The sequence below is a fragment of the Oncorhynchus mykiss genome, chromosome 19 (genome assembly GCF_013265735.2).
Source record: "Oncorhynchus mykiss isolate Arlee chromosome 19, USDA_OmykA_1.1, whole genome shotgun sequence".
NCBI lineage: Eukaryota > Metazoa > Chordata > Actinopteri > Salmoniformes > Salmonidae > Oncorhynchus > Oncorhynchus mykiss.
This window is the reverse complement of record NC_048583.1, coordinates 1,146,341-1,166,481: the sequence shown is the minus strand read 5'-3', so window position 1 is coordinate 1,166,481 and position 20,141 is coordinate 1,146,341. Positions and strand designations below refer to the sequence as shown.

Sequence of the window (20,141 nt, the reverse complement as noted above, 5' to 3'; positions counted from 1 at the left end):
AAAGTAAAGGGGCTGAATAATTTTGCACGCCCAATTTTTCAGTTTTTGATTTGTTAAAAAAGTTTGAAATATCCAATAAATGTCGTTCCACTTCATGATTGTGTCCCACTTGTTGTTGATTCTTCACAAAAAAATACAGTTTTATATCTTTATGTTTGAAGCCTGAAATGTGGCAAAAGGTCGCAAAGTTCAAGGGGGCCGAATACTTTCACAAGGCACTGTATATATATAATATGGAATTTGAAATGTCTTCATTCTTTTGGAACTCCTGTGAGTGTAATGTTTACTGTTATTTTTTATTGTTAATTTCACTTTTGTTTATTATCTACTTCTCTTGCTTTGGCAATGTCAACATATGTTTCCCATGACAATAAAGCCCCTTTAATTTAAATGAATTGAGAGACACAGAGAGACACACAGAGAGGAGACAGAATGTTTGTTACTGTGTTATTGTTACACCACATTCTCACAGATCCAGTTATGATTTGTGCCACATTTGTCATCATTCCATGTCTTTACAGGGTCATCTTGTCTAAAGTATATCTCAGCACAGTCCTCCTGCCCATAATTATCAGGCTGTCCTGCGCTCCAGTACCTAAACAACACAGAGAACCAGACAGTCAGACACTGTGGTACAAACATCCTCCTCATTTATACACATAGTCCTACGTTTTGAAGACACTCTCTGTAAGATGATAATACCGTTATCAAGAATGGGCCATCAACACATTTCACTACATTCATATGTAAATATTACCTGGTTTCTATAATACATCTATAGTTCTCATTGAATGACATTCATGAGTGGAAACATACCTTTTTATGAACATGAATGGTAAGCAATATGTCTTTGTTGTTTTTTTATCACCATATCAACTGGTAAAATGGACAAATCTCTCACCCTGTGGTCAGTGATGTGCCGTCCACCCACTTCCAGGTCCCCTCAGTGACAGAGTCAGTCAGACCAATCCAGGCTCTCATGTGGAGGTTAAAGACAAATGTCTGTTGTTGAGAAAGATAAAAACGTATTATACTGCACATATTAGTGTACTGCTGGAAATGGAAATCTCTCTCTCTCTCTCTCTCTCTCTCTCTCTATCTCTCTCTCTCTCTCTCTCTCACCTGTTCCTCTCTGCTGTTTATGATCACGAGGTCTGCTCCTCTCCTCTTGCAATCCTGTCTGCTCTCCTCCCAGGTTTTCTTCTCAGTAGAGAGGAAGTACAAACTGGAGTCAAAGTATCTCCATCCCTCCTGACAATGCTGCTCTGTTGAAGAGCAAAGGTGAACACATTGAGAAACTTAGCCAGTATCTTTATACTCATAAAGCCATGATATATAATTACTGTTGATTTTACTTCGAATTTATCACAGTTATATCTCACCCATCACAAAAAGCTTTGCCTGAATATGACCTTTCTCTTTAGTCAGGTTGTTGTATCTGGTCTGTAGCTGGTCTCTCTCTGCAGTTGCGTTATTCTCATAAAGGGAACAACTCTGTGACAAGTTGTTCCTTTTATCCTCAGAATCTTTGATGACTCTGTTATCTACAAGGTATAAACACATAGTTACTAGGTAAAACACCAGGTAAATAGGCTTAGTAACCTACACCTCTATATAACTGGGTGATAATCAATGAACTTGGACACAAACTCACAGTAGACAGACAGGCCTATGATCCCAGCCAGTAGGAGAACACACAGCAGCCCCAGACACACTGCGGCAACTAGGAAGGGTCTCTTCCCTGAGCTATCAGGTTCTGTGGACACACATAATATACTGTTATGTTTTGTGTGTGTGTGTGTTTTACCTGAGTGCTGGTCTCCTGGTCCATCATTAGGAGCAGTGTCTGCTGTCTCTTCTCTCTTGGTGCTGGTCTCACCGTCTCTCAGGGTGTCTGCACTGACGTAGATATCCACAATCCTCTCCTCCATCTCACCTCTGTCAAACTTGACCTTCTTGTTCATATCTGGTTCAGTATAGATGACCTTTGACATCTTTAACAATGCCTGGGTCTTTCTTTCTATGTAGGGCTACTTACTATACATTAAGTCTCTGCATCTAGAATTAATGTGATGGTCTTCCAACATGGCCACCAGGAGGCGTCATATGTCAACTGCAAGCCCTCTATACGTTCAGTCTCTGCTTCTAGTGACGTCTCTGTCTCTGAGTCATCTGTGTTTCTGTGTCTGTGTGACTGCTGTAGCTGTTAACTCTATGGAAGTAACAAAAAAATGACATGGGAAGTTGTGGCTATGATAATACAAAAATGTTTACAAGTTTGAAAACTTGTGTGTGTAGTTATGCAAGAGATTGTTACCAGTGGTTATTGTTAAACCATTTTCTGCTGCATAATATAAATCATTCCATGTCTTTACATGATCATCTTGTCCAGAGTGTATCTCAACACAGTCCTCGTGTCCAGGGAATGGGACTTGCTATTTGTGATGTTGGACAGAACACTAACATACCAGGAAGATATAGATCATACAGGGGAAGTGGAGAACAAAGGCTAGCTATTAACATATATTAAATATCATATGTAACAGTCAAACATGAGCATTTGATGTTGTGCTTATATGTAACTTGACAACAAAGACTGACTGTCAAAGATGATTAGAACACACAGCAGCCCCAGACCCACTGCAGCAACTCCAGAGGGTCTCTTCCACCACTGAACATGTACTGAATAACACATTATTAAAGTAAGATCTTTAGTGATGTGTATTACTGTATCATTTAGGATTGGGACAAATAAAGGTATAGAAATACTGGGTAATCTCACCTGTTTAATATATTGTGTGTGGTGTGTGTGTGTGTGTGTGTGTGTGTGTGTGTGTGTGTGTGTGTGTGTGTGTGTGTGTGTGTGTGTGTGTGTGTGTGTGTGTGTGTGTGTGTTCGTGCAATCTTACCTGAAGCAACAATTCCATCTCTTGGACTGGGCTTGAAGGCTCTTACATTGGAATATATTTGGCCATCAATGTCTGTGTTCTTCATAGCATCAGGCTCATCGTCTTTAAATGGTTCTGGGTTTTCATAGACTCCCTCTGACATCTTAACACACTGGTGGTCAAATACAGTAACTTCTACTTCTTACCTCAACTCTAATGTGCATCTAGATGTGTTGTCTCCCTGTGCTGTTCTGCGTCTGTGTGACTTTAGGTAGTGAAACTCCTTATCAGTCAACCACAGTGGATGAAAAATTGTGAAATCAACACAACACTGGCCACCATGTGACTTCCACCAGCCTTAGTTTGATAATATACATTATGTGACTCTATATCATGATATATGATGTATGTGTGAATTCACAGGGTCACAATTTTGTATCTGCTAAAATAAATTGGGATCCTGTTAATTGACATATACACTACATATATCATGACTGAGTTTACAGCATCCCTAGCCTTCAAATGGAGAACACATTATGGCTCTCACTCTGTGACTGGAGGTGTAGGGGGGAGTTGCCCTTAGATGCTGATCTTGTTCAGTTTTATATTTCTTCCACAAATGGTTAAGGTTGGGATTGGGGGAAAGTAACCTGATCCTAGATCTGTACTTAGGGGAAACTTCCCCCTGTGTTGTGACCGGCCACCAATGGCCATGTAGGGGTCTATGCTCTATCTATGCTGTCTGTGAAGAGTTACTCAGAATGAAAAAGCAGAAGATCTGACAATATCTCCATAGTTTCACTTTGACAGATTTAAGAGGAAGAAGAATAAAAACCCTTCACTTGTATTATGATAAAACGTTCATATTTCCACCCTGTCTTTCAGTACAACATAACATATATACTGGTTACATCTAATGACTCAACTCTCTCTGCACTGATTCCACTGTTCCACATGACTTCTACCTACATGAACTACTATACAACTCTATAGCTCTATTCTATTCCACTGGAGGAGAGAAAGCATCACACAGATCCTTAGATACAGGGACAGAGTCAAAGGTGTCCCTCTGGTGGACGTAGTACTAACTACAGGTACAGCTGTAGTGTTGGTGACAGAGACATTGGTGGACGTAGTACTAACTACAGGTACAGCTGTAGTGTTGGTGACAGAGACCTGGGTGGATGTAGTACTAACTACAGGTACAGCTGTAGTGTTGGTGACAGAGACCTGGGTGGATGTAGTACTAACTACAGGTACAGCTGTAGAGTTGATTACAGAGACCTGGGTGGATTTAGTACTAACCACAGGTACAGCTTTGGGCTGTAGAGCTCACAACCACCTCCAAGGAGTCTTTCAATGAGACCAGACTTACACCTACTTTGCCTGCCCTGTCCGCCACCACCAGTTCTACCTTCTATGAACAGCAGGTTGTGCTGCAGGCAACCCGGGTCACATTCCCGGCTCTGGGGCCCACCGCCGTAGAAGTCCTTAAAGACAATTATTTAAATTTAAATAATTTAATGGATATTTTTTGCACAAAGGTGATGACAGAAGTGTCTTACTAAGAATGTTCAAATGTGACAAATTTGACTCTGTGTCCTTGTATGGAAATTGTGTTGAGCGTCCGTTAAACAGCAGTACTGAAAAAAAACTGTAGGCGCAATCGAAACCGTGCTTCTAGACAAGAACCCTGGTAGCCCGCACTGGGGAGCAGTAAAATGTCACCTCGAGGAAGGAAGGAAGGAAGGAAGGAAGGAAGCAAGGAAGGAAGGAAGGAAGGAAGAGGGGATAGATAGAGAGAGAGAGAGCGCTTAGTCAGACAACTGATTTAGCTGATAACAACTGGTAGCTTCGAGCAACCATATCCTTTCAAATCAGTGGCTGTGAGGGAGAGAGAACATGTGAAAAGGAGGCAATTCTAGAGTTTTGAAAGAAGACCCTTACCTTGCTGACAAGGAAGAGATGCAGGAATGTGTTGTTCAAGTCTGCGGCTCCAGTGGCCTCGGCCCCGATGGTCAAGGTGATGTCCGTTCCTGACAGGGTGCTAGTGGGTGCCATGAAGCTCATGGAGATGCTTACAGGGAATAAGGAAGCGATGTGGCTCGGATGGTAAAGGTTCCTCTGGTTCCGTTGGCCATTTCCACAGTAAAGGGGACGGAAATGGTGGAAATCTATGTCTGCGTATTAATCAGAAGTTTTAAATGGAAAATGTTTGCGCATCAGTGGAGGCTCCTCAGAGAAGGAGGGGGAGGACCATCCTCCTCATGAATTTCATGATTTAATTATTATTATTATTTTTAGACCAAACTCAACTAAATGTGTTCACGTCACAAAATAATTGATTAAAACCGATTTTTTTGCAAAGAAGGTCAACAGTAGCATCAGCAACACTATGTAGGGTAGTACCATGGTGTAGCCGGAGGGCAGCTGACCTCTTTTGGAGTCTCGTGGTTCTCACCCTCTTCCATAAACTTACACATAAATGATGACAACGTCCGGAGGACGTCCTACAACCTATAATTCGTCAGTCACTGGCAGCAGAGAACTGGAAGGAAAGGCGGCCAAAAGAGGTGTTGGCTTTGGGGATGATCAGTGAGATATACCTGCTGGAACGTGTGCTGTTATCATGACCAGTGAACTGAGATAAGGTGGAGCTTTACGTAGCATAGACTTATAGATGACCTGGAGCCAGTGGGTCTGGCGACGAATATGTAGCGAAGGCGAGACGACTAGAGCATACAGGTCGCAGTGGTGGGTGGTATAAAGTGATTTGGTAAAAAAATGGATGGCACAGTGATAGACTGCATCCAGTTTGCTGAGCAGAGTATTGGAAGCTATTTTGTAGATGACATCGCCAAAGTCGAGGGTCGGTAGGATAGTTAGTTTTACTAGGGTAAGTTTGGCGGCGTGAGTGAAGAAGGCTTTGTTGCGAAATAGAAAGCCGATTCTAGATTTGATTTTGGATTGGAGATGTTTAATATGAGTCTGGAAGGAGAGTTTACAGTCTAACCATGCACCTAGGTATTTATAGTTTTCCACATATTCCAGGTCGGAACCATCCAGGGTGGTGATGCTATTCGAGCGGGCGGGTGCGGGCAGCGAACGGTTGAAAAGCATGCATTTGGTTTTACTAGTGTTTAAGAGAAGTTGGAGGCCACGGAAGGAGTGTTGTATGGCATTGAAGCTTGTTTGGAGGTTAGTTAGCACAGTGTCCAAGCAAGGGCCAGAAGTATACAGAATGGTGTTGTCTGCGTAGAGGTGGATCAGGGAATCACCCACAGCAAGAGCGACATCATTGATATATACAGAGAAAAGAGTCGGCCCCAGAATTGAACCCTGTGGTACCCCCATAGAGAGTGGCCAGAGGTCCGGAAAACATGCCCTCCGATTTGACACACTGAACTCTTTCTGCAAAGTAGTTGGTGAACCAGGCGAGGCAGTCATTAGAAAAACCAAGGCTATTGAGTCTGCTGATATCGTTTATTACATTTTTTATTTTTACCTTTATTTAACTACAAAATAGCTTCCAATACTCTGCTCAGTTAAGAACAAATTCTTATTTTCAATGACGGCCTAGGAACAGTGGGTTAATTGCCTTGTTCAGGGGCAGAACGACAGATCTTTATCTTGTCAGCTCAGGGATTTAAACTTGCAACCTTTCGGTTATTAGCTCAACGCTCTAACCACTAGGCTGCTCCATTGAGCGTAGCTGAGGTGCACCCGTGACCGGCTCGGAAACAGGATTGCACAGCGGAGAAGGTACGGTGGGATTCGAAATGGTCAGTCATCTGTTTATTAACTTGGCTTTCGAAGTCTTTAGATAGGCAGGGCAGGATTGATATAGGTCTGTAACAGTTTGGGTCTATGGTGTCACCCCCTTTGAAGAGGGTGATGACCACGGCAGCTTTCCAATCTTTAGGGATCTCGGACGATACGAAAGAGAGGTTGAACAGGCTGGTAATAGGGGTTGCAACAATGGCGGCGGATAGTTTTAGAAAGCGAGGGTCCAGATTGTCTATCCCAGCTGATTTGTAGGGGTCCAGATTTTGCAGCTCTTTCAAAACATCAGCTGACTGGATTTGGGAGAAGGAGAAATGGGGATGGCTTGGGCGAGTTGTTGTGGGAGGTGCAGTGCTGTTGACCGGGGTAGGGGTAGCTAGATGGCAAGCATGGCCAGCCGTAGAAAAATACTTACTGAAATTCTCAATTATAGTGGATTTATCGGTGGTGACAGTGTTTCCTATCTTCAGTGCAGTGGGCAGCTGGGAGGAGGTGTTCTTATTCTCCATGGACTTTACAGTGTCCCAGAACTTTTTTGAGTTTGTGTTGCAGGAAGCAAATTTTTGCTTGAAAAAGCTAGCCTTGGCTTTTCTAACTGCCTGTGTATATTGGTTTCTAGCTTCCCTGAAAAGTTGCATATCACGGGGGCTGTTTGATGCTAATGCAGAACGCCATAGGATGTTTTTCTGTTGGTTAAAACCTCTTGAGGATAGGAGAGACGTTAGCGTCTCAAGTGGCCAATTTCCAGGGGAAATGCAGAGCGCCAGATTCAAATAAAATGCTATAAAATTCAAACTTTCATTAAATCACACATGTAAGATACTCAATTAAAGCTACACTCGTTGTGAATCCAGCCAACATGTCAGATTTATAAAATGCTTTTCGGCGAAAGCATATGAAGCTATTATCTGATAGCCTGCAGCCACCCTCACGAGCAGTAAACAATGGAGCTAGCGTAGCAGGCGCTACACAAAACACTGAAATAAAATATAAAATATGCATTACCTTTGACGAGATTCTTTTGTTGGCACTCCAATATGTCCCATAAACATCACAATTGGTCCTTTTGTACGATTAAATCTGTCCATGCATATCGAAAATTTCCATTTATAAAGCCCGTTTGATCCATAAAAAAACAGCTTAGAAAAACTCAACGTCACTACAAAATATTTCAAAAGTTGCCTATAAACTTTGCCAAAATATTTCAAACTACTTTTGTAATATAATGTTAGGTATTTTTAAACGTTAATAATCGGTCAAATTGTAGACGGGCAATCTGTATTCAATACATGAACGAAAATAAAAAAAACTCTGCTCATCACGTCTTGTGCAACTCACAAAAGTGTTCCCCGTTCCGAGTTGGCCTACTTCCTGCTAAGACAAACAAATAACCTCAGCCATATTCCAAACACTGGCGACATCGTGTGGCAGATGTAGGAACTGAAAATATGTTCCTATTACATTTCCAATGGCAAAGACAATTATAGGGAAGAGAGATGGGAAAAAAATAAAATAATTCTGAACAGTTAGTCCTCGGTGTTTTGCCTGCTACATAAGTTCTGTTATACTCACAGACATGATTCAAACAGTTTTTAGAAACTTCAGAGTGTTTTCTATCCAAATCTATGAATAATATGCATATCTTATATTCTTGGCATGAGTAGCAGGAAGTTGAAATTGGGCACGCTATTTATCCAAAAGTGAAAATTCTGTCCCCTAGCTTTAAGAGGTTAAATCTTGTTAAGGCGAGGGGTTCCCCCCAGGGAACTCCACCCCCCCCCCCCCCGTTCAGCTGAAAAGGTGGCGGAGGGAATGCAAAAATATTCTTTAGAAATATTTAACCTCGACACATTAACAAGTCCAATACCTCAAATGAAAGATAAACACCTTGTTCATCTACCCAGCGTGTCAGATTTTTTAAATGTTTTACAGCGAAAACACAACATATATTTATGTTAGACCACCACCAAACCAAAGAAAGAACGTAGCCATTTTTTCCAGCAAAAGATAGAATCACAAAAGCAGGATAAAAAAAAAATCAATCACTAACCTCTTGAAAATTTTCATCAGATGACAGTCATATGACATGCTACACAGTACATTTATATTTTGTTCAATAATATGCATTTTATATCCATAAATCTTGGTTTACATTGACGCCATGTTCAGAAAATCCTTCAAAATATCCGGAGGAATTATAGAAAGCTACGCCAGATAACAGAAATACTCATCATAAACTTTGACTAAAGATACATGTTCTACATATAATTAAAGATACACTGGTTCTTAGTGCAACCGCCGTGTCACATTTTTTTTTACGTTACAGAAAAAGCCTAACATTGCAATAATCTGAGACGGCGCTCAGACGTAACAATATTTCTCCGCCATGTTGGAGTCAACAGAAATGCAAAATTACAACATAAATAAATATATAAATAAACATAAACAACATAAATAAATATTCCCTTACCTTTCATCAGAATGTAGTGCAAGGAGTCCTAGTTCAACGATAAATCGTTTTGTTCCATAATGTTCAATTCTAGTGTCCAAGTAGCAGCATTTGCTATCACTTTCAGCTCACATGCCCAAAAAAATGACTTCTGGTCCAGGATAACTTTGCATGAAAACTTCCAAAAGACATATTACAGGTCGAAGAAACTGGTCAAACTAAGTGCAGAATCAATCTTCAGGATGTTATAATCATATATATCCAATAACATTCCAACCGGATCATTCGTTTTCATCTGGGGCTGATTGGAACAGCCGTAGCACTCAAAGACAAATGCACCACAACAAAATGGCATTCTCTTGCGACACCGACTACTTTCCAACCCATTAGGTCAAAGTTCACAGCAAATGCTCCATTACACTTTCTACTGAATGGGGACATCTAGTGGAAGACGTAGGAAGTGTTTCCAGATCCATAACTTGTTGGGAAGGGAGGGGGCGATGACGTCAAAGTTGCCCCAACTGTCAGGATTTCAAAACTTGTTCGGAAGATTGCCTGCCCTGTGAGTTCTGTTATACTCACGGACATAATTCAAATGGTTTTAGAAACTTCAGTGTTTTCTATCCAATATTAATATTAATATGCATATATTAGCAATTTAGGACAGATTTTGATGCAGTTCACTATGGGCACGCAATTCATCCAAAGTGGAAATACTGCCCCCTATATCTAACCGGTTTTAATGATCACCAGAGGCCTCATCACCCGCAGACAGACACAAATCTGTTAGTAAACCATGTGTAGCGTAATTTCCACTCAAGGTCTGAGATTTATATGAATGTTTGCTTGATTTTACACACAGACATTACCATCCGCTAGGAACAATGAGTGCCAAGTGGTGGAATAAGGGAACTGCTTGTCAAGAATGGGGAAAACATATGTTGAAAATGTGTGAAAAAGTGAGTAATATATATTTATTTTTAATCGATTTTAATTGATCTTGACAGACTAATTATAATTTCACCACATCAGTGCATTTGTTACGATAATAATCAATATAAAGTAGGGTAATATGTTCAATTAGAGACATGTGTTAAAGTGAAACCATTGTAGAAATACTCTAAGACTGAGATAATGGAAATGGAATTAGAGATGCCTGATGTTGCTCTGTTAGAAGGTTTGTCACACACTGCATTTAGCAGAGCGTGTTTTTTTTTTTTTTTTTACAGAAAGTACAGATTGGCTCATCAGATATCATTTCCCAAAACCAATCGTATTGGATCTTTTCGAGGATTTAAGACCTACCTAAGAAAGGCAAAAAATGTCAGTCCAGCGCACATCAAGTGCCATCCAACCAGCACTTTTCAGCGGGAGCCGATTTGCCATCTGACATCCCTTTATGAGCCAATGTTTTGGATTTAGTCATCAGCAAAATTAACTGTAACATACAATTTCCATAAGTCATCGTGCAACAGGTTGAAATCAATCGTTTTTTTTGTCATCAGTGGATTTCCAATTACAAATGGATCAATAGACAGCACCCACATCACCATCCCAAAACCAGTTCAACTATGTCAACAGAAAAGGCTTCCACTCTTTATGTGCAGGTGATAGGTTACATGACAACAAAACAACGCTGCTGAATGTGCTGGCAGGTGGCCAGTTGGAACGCTCACTCTTTCATTCTGTTCATGTTGGCCTACACACCTACAGTAGGGAGCTGTTGAGGATGGATGGTTTATTGGTTAGTGTTGACCACTCATTTGTAGTAAATGTGCCGTTGATAAAGCAACTTAAATTGTCCTAATGGTCCTCTCTTTGTAGCTATGTTTTAATTTTTACTGTTCAAACCACAACTGAGTGAGACAATTAAAACATGTTGGTTGACCTCAATCTCTGACACTAGCACCTGTATTACAGTCTGGATTATTATCATTCTAAGGTTCTTTTGGTTGTGCCTTTGTAGCCTATATCACATACGGCGTTGTATATTCCCACGGGCTTTAAAGGGTTTATTTTGACCCTATATGATTAATTAGAGGCATTTCAATATCCAACTAGCCAAGGTTGTGCAAGAGCACTGAGGCTGAGAACAATTTGGTATTTATCAAAGGTTATCTTGGGGTGACAGGGTAGGCTAGTGGTTAGAGCATTGGACTGGTAACCAAAAGGTTGCAAGTTCAAACCCCCGAGCTGACAAGGTCTGTTGTTCTGCCCCTGAACAGGCAGTTAACCCACTGTTCCTAGACCAGTTAACCCACTGTTCCTAGACCAGTTAACCCACTGTTCCTAGACCAGTTAACCCACTGTTCCTAGACCAGTTGACCCACTGTTCCTAGAGCGTCATTAAAAATAAGAATTTCTTCTTAACTGAATTGCCTAGTTAAATAAAGGTAAAGTAAGATATATCTCCTGCTGTCTCCTTATGATGCTGGAAGGATTGTTTTGATAAATCTAACTGTTTCTATTCATACCAATATTCTAAATTCAGTTCTAATGTGGTATTGATAAATGAGGCCCCAGGTCTTTTACTCTCTTGATACAGTCCTGTCTGCTGTCCAGGTTTTGGTAGCTAGTCTCTCTCTAGTCAGATTTTTGTAACTGGTCTGTAGCTGGTCTCTCTCTAGTCAGATGTTTGTAACTGGTCTGTAGCTGGTCTCTCTCTAGTCAGATGTTTGTAACTGGTCTGTAGCTAGTCTGTTTCTAGTCAGATGTTTGTAACTGGTCTGTAGCTGGTCTCTCTCTAGTCAGATTGTTGTAAGTGGTCTGTAGCTGGTCTCTCTCTGTAGTCAGGTTATTATAACTGGTCTATAACTCGCCTTTCTTTAGTCAGGGTGTTGTAGCTGGTCTCTAGCTGGTCTTTCTTTAGTCCGGTTGTTGTATCTGATCTCTAGCATGTCTCTCTATTTGAGACGTTTTTATCATCAATAACAATAAAGAAGAACTGGTTCACTAAAACAGATCATAACAGAACTAGCCGGTCTCAATCTTTAGTCAGGTTGTTGTAGCTGGTCTGTAGGTGGTCTATCATTAGTCAAGTTGTTGTAACTGGTCTCTCTCTTTAGTCAGGTTGTTGTAGCTGGTCTGTATGTGGTCTCTCTTTAGTCAGGTTGTTGTAACTGGCCTCTCTCTTTAGTCCGGTTATTGTAACTGGTCTCTCTCTTTAGTCAGGTGGTTGTGTCTGGCCTGTAACTGTCCTCTCTCTTTAGTCAGGTTGGTGTAGCTGGTCTGTAGGTGGTCTCTCTTTAGTCAGGTTGTTGTAACTGGCCTCTCTCTTTAACTTCTCTGAGATAGCGTCCCACCTAACCAACAGCCAGTGAAATTGCAGGGCGCCAAATTCAAAACAACAGCAATCTCATAAATACAATTCCTCAAACATACAAGTATTATACACCATTTTAAAGATAATCTTCTCGTTAATCCAGCCAAAGTCTCTGAGGATTTACGGTGATAGCATACCTTGCGATTATGTTAGCTCAAGACATAGCCACAGAAAAACACAGACATTTTTCCAGCCAAAGAGAGGATAACAAAAAGCAGAAATAGAGTCAAAATTAATCACTAACCTTTGGTGATCTTCATCATAGGACCTCATGTTACAGGACTTCATGTTACACAATACATGTATGTTTTGTTTGGTAAAGTTCATATTATATCCAAAAATCTGAGTTTAGGCGAGACACTACTGTCTCACTTGGCTAAAAGCCAGAGAAAGTGTGCAAATTCAAATAAAATACTATAAAAATCTAACTTTCATTAAATCACACATGAAAGATACCAACTTAAAAAGCTACACTGGTTGTGAATCCAGCCAACGTCTCAGAATTCAAATAGGCTTTTCGGAAAAAGCAAACAATGCTATTATCTGAGTTAGCACCATTGTAAACAAAGAGAGATAAGCATATTTCAACCCTGCAGGCGTGACACAAAACGCAGAAATAAAATTATAATTCATGCCTTTATACAGTTATACGGTTATACAGTAACATGTCCTGGCTGGTTATAGTTGGGACACCTTCTTCTTTTCACCTTGTTATCTGATTCCTGAATAACTTCCTGGTCTACTGGGGGAAGTTCCACCCACATACACCAGACACACCCACCCTCTTATATGATCTCTTACTACTCTATATCACTGAATAACATATTGGATGTATACATCTTAATAATGTCTCTGGATGATTTAAAAAATAACTAATAACCAGACCTGGGTTTAAAAACGATCTAATATCTGTAAAACACTTTGGGCGTTTGGGACTATTCTATTGGTTACATTAAGCCAGACAAGCTCAACCAAGCACAGCTAAAGTATTTGGGTTGTATTTATTAGGCGCCAAAAAAAGAAAACAAACTGAAACAGGGAGGGACTAACTGTACCTGTCCAATAAGAATAACATGTTTTCATTTGTGGTTGTTAAATATTTTACTATGGTGTGCACTAATGAATACATGGCCCAGGTCTGCTAATAACCAACAACCACTGACAGACATACAGACAGCCAGACAGACAGGAAGCTGTTATTAAATATCATATGTAACAGTCAAATATGAGCATTTGATGTTGTGCTTATAACTTGCCAACAAAGACTGACTGTCAAATATTATTAGAACACACAGCAGCCCCAGACACACTGCAGCAACTCCAGAGGGTCTCTTCCAGTAAGTGCCAGGACTGTCTCCTAAAGTTGATTCAGCTGCGGGATCGGGACACCACCAGTACAGAGCTTGCTCGGGAATGGCAGCAGGCAGGTGTGAGTGCATCTGCACGCACAGTGAGGCGAAGACTTTTGGAGGATGGCCTGGTGTCAAGAAGGGCAGCAAAGAAGCCACTTCTATCCAGGAAAAACATTAAGGACAGACTGATATTCTGCAGAAGGTACAGGAATTGGACTGCTGAGGACTGGGGTAAAGTCATTTTCTCTGATGAATCCCCTTTCCGATTGTTTGGGGCATCCGGAATAAAGCTTGTCCGGAGAAGACAAGGTGAGCGCTACCATCAGTCCTGTGTCATGCCAACAGTAAAGCATCCTGAGACCATTCATGGGTGGAGTTGCTTCTCAGCCAAGGGAGTGGGCTCACTCACAATTTTACCTAAGAACACAGCCATGAATAAAGAATGGTACCAACACATCCACCGAGTGAAACTTCTCCCAACCGTCCAAGAACAGTTTGGTAATGAACAATGCCTTGATGATGGAGCACCTTGCCATAAGGCAAAAGTGATAACTAACTGGCTCTGGGAACAAAACATCGATATTTTGTGTCCATGGCCAGGAAACTCCCCAGACCATAATCCCATTGACAACTTGTGATCAATCCTCAAGAGGCGGGTGGAATAACAAAAACCCACAACTCCAAGCATTGATTATGCAAGAATGTGCTGCCATCAGTCAGGATGTGGCCCAGAGGTTAATTGACAGCATGCCAGGGTGGATTGCAGAGGTCTTGAAAAAGAAGGGTCAACACTGCAAATATTGACTCTTTGCTTCAACTTCATGTACATTTTCAGTAAAAGTCTTTGACACTTATGAAATGCTTGTAATTATACTTCAGTATTCCATAGTAACATCTGAAAACAAAATCTAAAGACACTGAAGCAGCAAACTTCCTGGAAATTAATATTTGTGTCATTCTCAAAACTTTTGGCCACGACTGTACATTGAGATGCAGAGAAAGAGAGAGAGAAGAGTGTCAGAGAGAGAGACAAAATGAGAACAAGAGAGAAAGAACAGAAAGACAGAAAGAAAAACAGTATTGAAAGCCCTTGTAACCACAAACTTGGTGCTCTCTATGATGGTGGTGACAGTCAATAGAGGCTGGTGGAAGGAGCTATAGGAGGATGGGCTCATTGCAGTGGCTGGAATGAAATTTTGGTCAAACGTGTGGATTCCATATATTTGATGTGTTCCATGTATTCCAATCCAGCCATTACAATAAGCTTGTCCTCCTATACGTCCTCCCACCAGCCTCCACTGGTGTATGTGTGTGTGTGTGTGCGTGTGTGTGTGTGTGTGTGTGTGTGTGTGTGTGTGTGTGTGTGTGTGTGTGTGTGTGTGTGTGTGTGTGTGCTCTACAGTGCAGTGTCTTTAGCAGGCGCATCAGTGAACACAAAGATCTCAGAGGGGGGTGACGCCACCATGAGGGCCAGCTGTGAATTACAACACACACTTAAGAGAGTCAGACCACACTGGGATCAAGTACTGGAACTCTACGGGAAGTAACATTTTCAGTCCACTGGCTAACTAACCAGCTCTGGCAGAGTTACCAAAACAGGCAACCACTTTTCAAATGCAGCCATTCAAATACAGCCTTCATTTTGGCACTGTAAAGAGAATTGAACAAGTGAATAGGCATTGGTTGGAAATGATGAACCATCCCCTTTTCTAAATGTCTATAAAAGGCCTGTGACCCAAAGCCACGTCATTTCCAAATACCGTGAGGATTTGTTCTCACGTTCAAAAGGGCTAATTCTAATGTCAACCATACAGGCCAGGAAACGTGGGAGCTTGCTCTATACGTGGAATGGTATGACCTCTGAACTACTGATCACTCAAGAAGAAGTGAGTCCTAGATGACAGCCGAACAGACTGCAGCTGGAAAGGTAGCAAATCTAGTACGAGAACACTGACAGACGTGAGCGAATCTCTAGAGTGAGATGAACCTCTCAGACCAAACCAACTTCTCACACGACGACCCGGAAGATTCCACAAAGGACAGGATGACATCGACTGGGCAAACCAGAGCCTCACATCACCAACTTCACGTAAACACTAAGCATTGCTTTTCCGGATGAGCAATAGTTAGTGGCATATGTATTTGTGTGAGAATAGCTTCCCAGGTCTGTCCCAAGACCAATGTTCCTAAATCTTTCTTCCAAAACCCCCTTCTCTTCTCACTGATTTTACTGTGTTATAACCAAACAGTTTTGTCTTGTTTAGTCCACTAGGGATGGTATTTTACTGTATAATGTTATTATGAAATTGTTTAATTAGTTAGTAAATAAATAATTGAGTCAATTGGTGTATGGATCATTCAAAGTAGAGGCTGGGTTCATGCATATAACCAACAATTTACAACGTTCAGATGAGACTGACGAAGGTAATAAGAACATTTAATGACTGATTGACTGCTATTGATATAAAATATCTCAGATCTTTAAGAGTGGATTCGGGAGATATATATATAAACAAATTCTTCCATTGTTCACCGACTTCCTAGTTAATTTAATGTACATGATTAGTTTAATCAGGTAATGATAATTACAGATAATTGATTTGATAAAATAGCAGGTCTTCACATTTAATGACAGAAACACTGGCTCTTTCCCCGGTGAGTCACCAGCAGACATTTTCTCCACCTTATTTTAATTACGTTGTCGTTTGTAAATGAGCTTTTTCTTTCCATTGTTGTTGTTTACATTATTACCTTGTCAGGGTTTTTTTAATGCTTTTTTTTGTCAGGAAAAGTTCACGTCAATCCATGGAGGCATAAATGACATGTTTGATGTTTAATTCAATAAGACAAAAGCTGCGAAAGGAGAGTTGAAGATAAAGCGAAGGCAGGGACAGAAAATATATAGAAAATATTTGGTGAAGTGGTAAAAGAGTATGATAGCAGTGTTGGGTTATGCTATGTGTTATATGTGATGATTGTGAGGTGCTACACACATTTGACAGTCATAAGATGGGACTTCAAATAGGCCTGTGGCACATCAAGGGGAACTGTAGCCTACTGTTTAGATGGGTTAAATAGAATCTGAAATCTGGACACTGACTATAGGTCTATAACCTCTCATATAGCCTTAAAATCAACTCCTGCAGAATTAAACACTTATCGCAGTAAAAATGAAACACCAAATGTAGGCAAAGCTTGGACAATGGAACAGGAGTGTAGAAATAGGATTTATTTATTGTAGTAGTGTGCCAGAGTCCCACAGGGGGAGTTTTTTGGTGTGTCTGAGGGGAGAGAGCAACAGCACCACCACCAAATCATCACCTAGCCTCTTCCAGAGACAGGCCTCCACTCAGATAAAGACTTCCAGCATCTCTGTTACGGTCAGTTGGTTTCCTCTTGTAGAACTCTCTGTCTGGGCCTGAAAGTGCACACTTTTCCTCTGGACCATGGCCCCGAGTGTTCTGGTGAAATGTAGTGGAGGAACCTTTGCCGTCCGAGACATCAACGACCTTCACTTCCTCCTTCCCCACCAGCATCTCCATGGTGACCCTCCTAGCGCCTGCCAGCACTCTGTCGGGAACGAACGTCACCCTGAACATCGATTCCGTTGGAGCGACAGACTTGAACTACGCTGTCCTGCGTCTCTCTGTTGTCAACAAGGTAAATGTCATGTTCCAAAACTTTAAAATGAACTACGCCGTCCTGTGTCTCTCTTTTGTCAGCAAGGTAAGAGCCATGTTCCAAAACTCTAAATTTGGTCCCCTTTCCTCATATCGTCTCTCTGGTCATTGATTTGAAAGGACTTGTTGGTGTAAGATACCAGCCCTGCTGGTCAGAGATGGTGCCACCTCTACCACCACAATCGACACAACCACCACTACCATCACCACAACAACCACCACAACCGCCACCAAAACCGCCACCACAACCACACAACCGACACTACCAACACTACCACCACAACGAACACTACAACAACTGACACTATCACCACAACTACCACTACAACCACCACCACAACCAACACTACCACCACAATCAGCACTACCACCACTTCCACCACAACAACCACAACCACAACTACCACCACAACCACAACCGCCACCACAACCACCACCACCACATCCACCACCACAACTACCACCAACACAATGAACACTCACCCCACTAGCCACCACAACTGACACTACAACAACTGACACTACCACCACTACCACCACAACCACCACCACAACCACCACCACCACCATAACCGCCACCACAACTGCCACAACTGCCACAAACGCCACTACCGCCACTACCACCACAACCGACACTACCACTACCGCCACAACCACCACAACCACCACAACCGCCACTACCACAACCGCCACTACCACCACAACCACCACAACCGACACTACCACAACCGTCACTGCCACCACTAACACCACAACCACAACTGCCACCACAACCTCCACCACAGCCGCCACCACAACTACCAACAAAATAACCACAACCACCACCACCACCACTACCACAACAACCGACACTACCACAACCGCCACTACCACCACAACCACCACAACCACCACAACTACCAACAAAATAACCACAACCACCACCACCACCACTACCACAACAACCGACACTACCACCACTACCACCACAACTATCAAAAAAACCACCACAACCACCACATCCACCACCACCACCACTACCACCACAACCGACACAACCACCACAACTACCAATACTACCACCACCACAACCACCACAACTGACACTACCACTACCACCACAACAACCACAACCTCTACCACCACTACCTCAGTTGTCTGACTAAGAGCTATTTCTCTCTCTCTTAACCACTCACTCTCTCCCACTGTCTCTCTCTCTCTCTGTCTGTTCCATCTCCCCTTCCTCCAGGTGACAACCCCCCTGTACCTGTAGTAAGTACTACATCCACCCAGGTCTCTGTCACCAACACTACAGCTGTACCTGTACTTAGTACTACATCCACCCAGGTCTCTGTCACCAACACTACAGCTGTACCTGTAGTTAGTACTACATCCACCCAGGTCTCTGTCACCAACACTACAGCTGTACCTGTAGTTAGTACTACGTCCACCCAGGTCTCTGTCACCAACACTACAGTTGTACCTGTAGTTAGTACTACAAACACCCAGGTCTCTGTCACCAACACTACAGCTGTACCTGTAGTTAATACTACATCCAACCAGGTCTCTGTCACCAACACTACAGCTGTACCTGTAGTTAGTACTACATCCACCCAGGTCTCTTTCACCAACACTACAGCTGTAACTGTAGTTAGTACTACATCCACCCAGGTCTCTATCACCAACACTACAGCTGTACCTGTAGTTAGTACTAAATCCACCCAGGTCTCTGTCACCAACACTACAGCTGTACCTGTACTTAGTACTACATCCACCCAGGTCTCTGTCACCAACACTACAGCTGTACCTGTAGTTAGTACTACATCCACCCAGGTCTCTGTCACCAACACTACAGCTGTACCTGTAGTTAGTACTACGTCCACCCAGGTCTCTGTCACCAACACTACAGTTGTACCTGTAGTTAGTACTACAACCACCCAGGTCTCTGTCACCAACACTACAGCTGTACCTGTAGTTAATACTACATCCAACCAGGTCTCTGTCACCAACACTACAGCTGTACCTGTAGTTAGTACTACATCCACCCAGGTCTCTTTCACCAACACTACAGCTGTAACTGTAGTTAGTACTACATCCACCCAGGTCTCTATCACCAACACTACAGCTGTACCTGTAGTTAGTACTAAATCCACCCAGGTCTCTGTCACCAACACTACAGCTGTACCTGTACTTAGTACTACATCCACCCAGGTCTCTGTCACCAACACTACAGCTGTACCTGTAGTTAGTACTACATCCACCCAGGTCTCTGTCACCAACACTACAGCTGTACCTGTAGTTAGTACTACGTCCACCCAGGTCTCTGTCACCAACACTACAGTTGTACCTGTAGTTAGTACTACAACCACCCAGGTCTCTGTCACCAACACTACAGCTGTACCTGTAGTTAATACTACATCCAACCAGGTCTCTGTCACCAACACTACAGCTGTACCTGTAGTTAGTACTACATCCACCCAGGTCTCTTTCACCAACACTACAGCTGTAACTGTAGTTAGTACTACATCTACCCAGGTCTCTATCACCAACACTACAGCTGTACCTGTAGTTAGTACTACATCCACCCAGGTCTCTGTCACGAACACTACAGCTGTACCTGTAGTTAGTACTACGTCCACCAGAGGGCCACCTTTGACTCTGTCCCTGTATCTAAGGATCTGTGTGATG

General features: G+C 42.2%; 1 protein-coding gene across 1 annotated transcript; it reads right to left on the bottom strand.

Annotated features, from left to right (window-relative positions):
* Positions 1-433: 433 nt before the first annotated feature.
* Positions 434-3,149, bottom strand: LOC118941388 (CD209 antigen-like protein E). The gene is made up of 6 exons (XM_036953892.1): positions 2,910-3,149; positions 1,655-1,756; positions 1,383-1,544; positions 1,123-1,265; positions 902-1,002; positions 434-595 (listed from the first exon to the last, which is right to left on the bottom strand). Exons 1-6 carry the CDS (start codon positions 3,049-3,051, stop codon positions 454-456), a joined length of 792 nt encoding a protein of 263 aa, XP_036809787.1. The 5' UTR covers positions 3,052-3,149; the 3' UTR covers positions 434-453.
* Positions 3,150-20,141: the final 16,992 nt, after the last annotated feature.